The sequence below is a fragment of the Fragaria vesca genome, linkage group LG6 (assembly GCF_000184155.1).
Source record: "Fragaria vesca subsp. vesca linkage group LG6, FraVesHawaii_1.0, whole genome shotgun sequence".
Taxonomy (NCBI): Eukaryota; Viridiplantae; Streptophyta; class Magnoliopsida; order Rosales; family Rosaceae; genus Fragaria; species Fragaria vesca.
The window spans coordinates 20,876,026-20,883,762 of NC_020496.1; the positions used below are offsets into that span (position 1 = coordinate 20,876,026).

The 7,737-nt window shown below is 37.4% G+C and overlaps 1 protein-coding gene across 1 annotated transcript; it reads right to left on the reverse strand.

Annotated features, from left to right (window-relative positions):
• Positions 1 to 2,955: 2,955 nt before the first annotated feature.
• Positions 2,956 to 4,257, reverse strand: LOC101310631 (transcription repressor MYB5-like). Its single transcript, XM_004305563.1, has 3 exons — positions 4,060 to 4,257; positions 3,761 to 3,890; positions 2,956 to 3,595 (listed from the first exon to the last, which is right to left on the reverse strand). The coding sequence occupies exons 1-3, from the start codon at positions 4,190 to 4,192 to the stop codon at positions 2,956 to 2,958; spliced, it is 903 nt and encodes a 300-aa protein (XP_004305611.1). The 5' UTR covers positions 4,193 to 4,257.
• Positions 4,258 to 7,737: the final 3,480 nt, after the last annotated feature.

Consider the following 7,737-nt stretch of genomic DNA (forward strand, 5'->3'; position numbering starts at 1 on the left):
GCCAAAAATCCTCAAGTATAGGTATATGTATTTACATCCCATAACCCAAACAAGAGTGAGAAGAAACATTTAGTTCCCCATCTTTGGCCATGATAGTCTTCTAAATCTAATAAGAGATTAGTTCCCTACCTTGTAGTCTTGTAAATATATCGTTTGAAATCTTGAGTTTTTAAACCTCTGCATATTTATTTGTCCATAAAGAAATTCAAAAATGATATTCAATGAAAATATAAGACCCAAATAGAAACAGATCATGTGTCAAGTCCACACAAGATATCTAGAGTTTCTTGATGATATGATGATTCTATACATCGTAAAAAATTGTCAATAACATTGATAATGAATTTGTGATTGATGAGTTTGAAATGAGTGGATCTTATAAGATACGTTATACTTAATTTCCTCATCTCCTGGAGGTTTCAAACCTAAAATTAAAAATTAAAAATTAAAAATTTATATGCCCTTGTAAAAATAGCCTAGACAACTCTCACATCCTGGATCCGCCACTGGTTCAGACTGTCTTAGCATATTGGAAATCATATGTCATCATTCTGAGAGAAATTTGTACAGCCTCCTCAATCTCAAGCTAACTAGCTCTTATAATCAATGCACCAGTTATGCGCCTTACTTCTCTTCTCTCTTTTTTTTTTCCCCCCTTTACAAAACTTGATGTTTGGCCGTCAACCATGAAACTGTTTCCAGGAAAGATAATGTACTGCAATCATCTACTTGTTCGTGCAAACCATTGAGTTCAGACTTCAGATACATCATGTGGAATGTGATATTTTGTGATAGATCTTTCCCTAACTTATTAATTCTATTAGTCAAAACATTGTTAAAATCATAAACCAGCAGCTTTCAATGTCTTCCTGTAGACATCAACCTTAGTTTCAAATTCTAGCTTGATTTAATTAAGTACACAATCAACCTAAGCAAGGAGGTTCGACAAGATGTTTCTGAAACAAATGCGACATACAATACCAGCAAGAACCCAGCAAGAAATATGAGATCAAGATTCAAATACGAAGAGAGAAGAGAAACAAAGAGCAGGATTGATACCTTTCGAGTGAAATGGATCAGTGGCGAGAACGATGGTATCGAAAGTGAGTCGTTTGAATCGTTCACGGCGGCCTATTTTTTCGTTTTCGGCGAAGGCGCCGCCGCCACTGTAGAGCTTCGACTCGGAAGAACATCGCTCGGAGCCTCATCGAGCTTTCGACTTCGAAGAACAACCTACCGTCAGACTATCAAAATCTCGTGGGAGGAGGCCGGATTTCTCAATGGAGTTTGTATTTATACCTAGCCCTCTAAAATCCATCAGAATCCAACAATTGATGGAATCCTTGAGAATCTACAAATACCGTCGTATTTTGATGAATATTTTAAAATCTGAATCGAATACATCAAGATTTACAAGGACTTTTTAAAATCCTGATTGAATACCCACTTTGAGATTCCAAAAAAATCCAACAGACTCCTAATTGAATACACCCCCCTTGTTTTCTTTTTATCATTAGGATAATTCCAATACTCTGCTAATTTGCAATTTCTTTGCTCCAGTCAGTGATACTAATTTTTACATGAAAATAAAGGTAGACCTGGTTATTGCAAGATTGAGTAAAGCTGTGATCCCATCCGGTTCACATACTTTGAAGAGCTGGTTTGTAAGAATTCAAATATGTATGTCCTGTTGGCTCAAATCGTTCCATATCAATGTCATTGTTTGCTCCAACTCCAACTTCAACTGCGGAGCTCAATGTACTACTATACTCTCCTAAGAAGATGACGTTTATGATCTTCATCAACATTAACGTGATTACTGGCTAAACGCCACAAATATGTGTATGAGGAGCTGGATCGGATGTGATCAATCCTCCTCATCCGATCCACCTCATCATCCTCCATGTACTACAAGTTCTCCTTCCTCGTCAAATCTCGAGTCATTTTGATGCTGTTGTGCCAGCAGCTTCGATTAGTGTTTCTTCATCTCATTCTCACTGCGGCCTTCCTGCTATAGATTAATCAAGGACCATGCACGTACGTACACACAAAGGCTGCTTCAATTCGCGGTAGGGTGTTTCTAATAGGATCGATTCCATCCCAGCAGTCAAACTCGTGCTCATTCTCAAGCTTTAACAGTGTTGTTGTAACCGAAAGAAATAAAAGAGGCTTCAATGTAAACCCTAAACAAATCAAAATCAAAATATCTATGTTGTGTGCGCTTCAATGCGGGGAAGGGCTAGCTTCAACTGTGCTAGCTAGAAGACTCCATTTTTATGTGTTTGGCCAAATTGAGTAACCAAGGAATAGTCCTTTTCATAATACAGCGACAAACATATTATTGCATAATGATTCATCACGGTTTTGATTTATTAACCTTTTTAGTTGGTGATTGATCGAGTACTGTCAAAATGTAATTCTTAAAAACGAGTTACCTGAATGCATTTGCATCTCGAAAACGTGGGAAAATTGGATGGTTCCCTAGCGTACGTCCCATCTTTTGATATTACTCAATTGTAAGGATTTGTCTGCTATACCGAATAAGGCTATACCTATCATTAAAGGATGAGGGTATACCTTTAATGAGGGGTTTCAGCAGTGGGGGTCCAGCATGGGTGATTGGTTTCAAAATTGGTCAGCAGGCATAGCATACCCTCACGTATAGCAGAATTTTCCCAATTGTAAAGCCATGACATATATATGATCGATCGGAACCAGTATAATTGTGTGTATAAATAATTAAATAGCTACCATAATTTATTTATTTTCGAAGAAGAGTATAAAGAGTTACCATTTTGTTTTGTTCTGAGGCAGAGAAACAGCTACTAATTTGTTGAGCGTTTTATTAATAGTCGAATATGACAATGAGACGTCACTGACATGCGGCCTTGTAGAATTCAGATCGAAACTAATAGATGATGAAGAACAATTTCAAAGAACCAAGTAGCCTATGCCCTAAGGAAGACAACTCTCGGCGGCGGCGGTGGCGGCGACCAGGCTACGACCGCCTTCCCAGTTATTTGGCAGCTCATGATTGGTGGTGCTGCAACCCCCAACGTCCACATTCATAGGACTCTCCGATTCACAAAGCTTTGGAAAGTCTGTTTGGAGAAATTCAGATATATCTAACTGGCCTTCATTTAGATCCATTATGAAATCATTCCACATCACGTCATCGCTCAGGTCATCTCCAGCTAGCTCTATATCAGTCTTTTTTGCTTCAGCTTCAACAGTGGGGCCGCCAGGGAATAATGTAGTATTATTGGCAGTGCAGGTAGTAGTAGAGGTACTTCCAAGATGATAACGCTGAATATCTTCTTCCCTAACACTGTGATTGGTAAAGCAGTACAAGCTAGTTGGTTTGATCATCCCTCCTCCTCCTCCAACCCCTCCATTATTTGTGGTCGAATGTGGTTCGTCCTTCTCTGGTTCGTCCTCCTCGGCCGCGCCGCCACTGCGCCTGGGGGATAAGGAGTTCTCCTTGGTCTCATTCGAGTGATTTTGTTGTTGTAGCTTCCTCCTTAGGGTGGAATTCCAGTAGTTTTTTATCTCATTGTCAGTTCGGCCCGGTATTCTTCCGGCTATCAGTGACCATCTATATATACGTACACAGCAAGTTTATTACGAGTTCAATTATATTATGTTCAAGTACGAGTAACTGAACAAAAATGACAATGTAGACTATTAATGATCAGGAAATTAACATATAAATTGACATTAACAAATGTGTGTAATAGAAGAAGATAGTATTGAGGTCTACCTGTTGCCTAAAAGTTTGTGGAGCCTGATGATGAGCTCCTCTTCATCTTCTGCAATGTTGCCTCTCTTAATACCGGGCCTCAGATAATTCAACCACCTAAGTCTCACACTCTTCCCACATCTTCTCAGACCTGCAGGAAACCACTCACAGTAGAATCCATTAATATATACTCGACCACTCATATATATTCATCTCTAATTCTGACATCCATGCATGCACTACTCAGGATTATACGTACGTATTAGGGTATTTTAATTAAAGAACTTGATCTTAAGATCTCTTACACACACAAAACTTGCCTGTTTCTCTTGAAATTTTTCCCCATTTGCCTTCACCGTGCTTTTTGACGTAGTCTATCAGAATCTGGTCTTCTCGGGCTGTCCACACTCCTTTCTTCATGTCCTCCTTTTCGAATCGAGAGCTTCTTCCCATTTTCTGACAACTCTCTCTCTCTCTCTCTCTCTCTCTCTTNTATATATGTCGCTCTCTCTCTCTCTCTCTCTCTCTCTCTCTCTCTCTCTGTTTCAAAAATACTGTGAAGTAAGTTTAATCTGGAGCCTGGAGGGGAAAGATATTGATGCAACTAGAAATCATGCATGCACTGAGTTTGATGGTCCAGAGAAATTGATGAATTTCAAGAGGTATCGTTTTCAGAGATTTAATTATGAATCAGTACGTACCAATACACCACAACCCTTTCTGGCTACGTCTTTACTACGTACTTTCTGAATACTACTATTTCTACTCCGACACAGACTCGAGATCCATGTATCAAAATTATTTCTACCAATCACCAACCTCTTCCTATACCAAACCATCATCAATTTTCTTTTTCTTTTTTCTAATTCTTATTACTTCTTAGCTAGATTCATCGAAGATTATCAACTTTTCTTTCACGAGTTTTCTTCCTTGATTTTTGCTCGACTTTCTGTTTTATGTTTTCTATCTTGTTTCTTGCTGCTACGTACTTCTTTTGTTTTGCTGGACGTACTTGTTTTTATTTGATTTTCACTATATCTAAAGCCTTTATTAGGTGTGTATGTATTCCAGGCCGATCGAGTTCCTTGCTGTGCCAGAGGCTTAGATATTTTCGCAGAAACGTACACCATCTAAATCATATAATAGTTGCGCCTATGGTTCCAGCCCTCGATACTTCCTAATTAATCTGAATTGTCTCACTTGCATATGGTTGTTGGTGCACGACATTCAAACTCTACTGGCTTTTCTAACGTACGTACAACAGCTATTCGCCACCGTGTTTAAACTTCTAAGGCGGGGCGATTAAGCGAGGGCAGCGCAATGCATGTTCATCAGTTCTGTAGTACGTAGTCAAATACTTCGCCGTCTCTATATATCTTTCTGTAATCGATTGCTAAATGATTTCAGTGGTAACTAACAAAATACAAGGAGAGTGTTTGAATCATAAAAAGGGGACCATATATACCCACTAGTGTCTCTGTCTCTTTATAACGTCGATGATATAATAGCTATGTCTGATTCTCTTGTGATGCAACTTCGTCATGCATTCTTTCCAGTACTGTTCTACTCGATCGATCACTCCCATTTAATTTCCTACTGGTATTTGTCTGGTACTTTTGTCTATGCATCATTGATCATTGTTCATGCTTATAGGTTGGTGTGTACCAGCAGCTTCACTTAAGCGTAGTCCCGCTTACCAATTTGATGAACAGGTTACGGCAATCATACATCACACCCTTCTGTATTAAACCACTGAAAAATCTTTGCCTATATGCGTCATCTTCATTCTTATATATGCTAGTTAGTACTCACAACTCAATTTAAAGGGGGTCCTCCTTACCAATTTGTTTGAACAAGCTAGTTACGTGCATCACACCGTTGTGTATTAAACTACTGAGAAATCTTTGTCTATGCATCATGTTCAATTGAAAAATCTTTGTCTATGCATCATGTTCAATTGTTCGTTTTTATAGGCTTTTCTTTTTCTTTTTCTTTTTTGATGAAATAGGCTCGTTTTTCTAGGCTTGTTATGTACTCACAACTTCACGTAAGGGTACTCTTGCTTACCAATTTGTTGAACATGCATGTTACGTGCATCACATCGTTGTGTATACATCTACCGAAAAATCTTTGTCTATGCGTCATGTTCGATCATGTTTATAGGCTGGCCAACACTCGCAACTTCACCTAATAAGGTACCCTCTAGCTTATTAATTTAGGTTCTAAAACCAAAATCATCTGATAATACTCATAATAGAGATAGAGTGTGACCGAAATTCTTACAAATTTGTATGCATTGTCTTTGTTTCTTCATATGAGAATATATTCTCAATACACCCCGTTCTAATAAAGTAATCTAAGTTTCGAAACTAAAACCAATTTATAGCTAGTGAATGGAGTAACTCAAATCCTAATGTCTTCTTTTTCTAATAGTATCTACATTTCCAACAGTGACCCAATTTAGTTTAGGATTTTGGTTCTTTTGGACATGTTCGCAAATGGAAGAAGCTGTCGATGTCTTGGAGTCGTGGACCATCCAATTACAAAACCCACGTTTTCATATCACTCCCTCTCGTGCTAGCTCTTAACTATCAACTACCTCTCTCAGATTTTCATTTACCACTAGCTCCCTCGAGCGAGTGAGCAACGCATTTCATTTTCCATCTTTTTCTTCTTCTTCTTCTTCTTCTTCTTCTTCTAGCTTCTACTTTCTGGGCGCGACTGTGATGATTAGTTTGGTTCATTAAGTGTGATGTGACTAGTGCAAAGGGTGGCAGGTTGATAGTTTCTTTTGGGGTGGCCCTTGGGTGTACTAATGATCGATCGATCAGAGCAGAGCCCTATCGATCTGCTGTGTCCTACAAAGAAACAGAACCCAGGCAACTTCTTTTAAACATCAGAAAAGCTAGGCTGTAGTTTCCCGAGCCTCAGTTGTATCAGTATATATATCTTGAGCGTTGATTTCAGCCACACGATGCATTCAAAATATGGTGTATATATTCTTCTGGTTAATTTAATTTTACTGGCACTTGGATGCTAATCAAAATTTCCCAGTAGCATGCAGACAGTCTTCTGAAACTTAATTTGAATGTTCTGGTTGTTTGAGTACGTACCAGTTCTTTAGGGTTTAACCTGATCGATCACGTCTTTTGTCTTCTCTCCGTCACGGTTAGAATGAAAATGTTTTCGATCGACCATGCAAATTAAACTAAAGGAATAAGAGCCATCATCAAAGATTTCATATATTGCCCTACCAAGTCTGAAATGTCACAATTCATTTGATTTTGTGGCCAGATTTGATTGTCTCCGGCCTGATGGCCACCGGTCAGGCGGTCACCACTAATATTGTCTCATCCACGGCTATTTATTATCAAGTTCAACTGTATAGGCCGGCCAATGCTGTTGCAGCAATTTGAATCGATCAATACATTAGTCTCATTTATATATAAGAAAACTTATATATGTTTCTCAAATAACCACTACTAGAAAAATATCTATTAGCTACCCTCTTTTTGGATACACTTTTTTAACTGTATCATTTGAGTATAGCAAATGACACTCTTTTAAATTTTTAGTATTCTTTACATTACAGAAACTGATAACCGTATCCAAAGAAAAAAAAATAGTCAATAAGATAATTTAATATAGTTATTTATCCAGTGCTAAAAAGAATATCAAATTTATGTTTTATACTAAATATTCAAATAAGTATATTATATAGATACGGTTAAGGGTGTGAAGTAATATTATCTGATAATTTATTAACTTTTTAAATTTATAATTTATTCATCATTTTCTTTCAAAACTAAAAAGAATAATAATATGAGATTTTACATACGGATATCCGTTTTATTGAAAGAAAAAATAAAATTAACATATTTTCCATAACTTTTGATTTTGAACTACTCTTTTGAATTAGAACGAAAATATAATATTTATAAATATTAAATCATTAATTAACACCATTCATCATAGCAGGCAATTAATATTTGTCATTT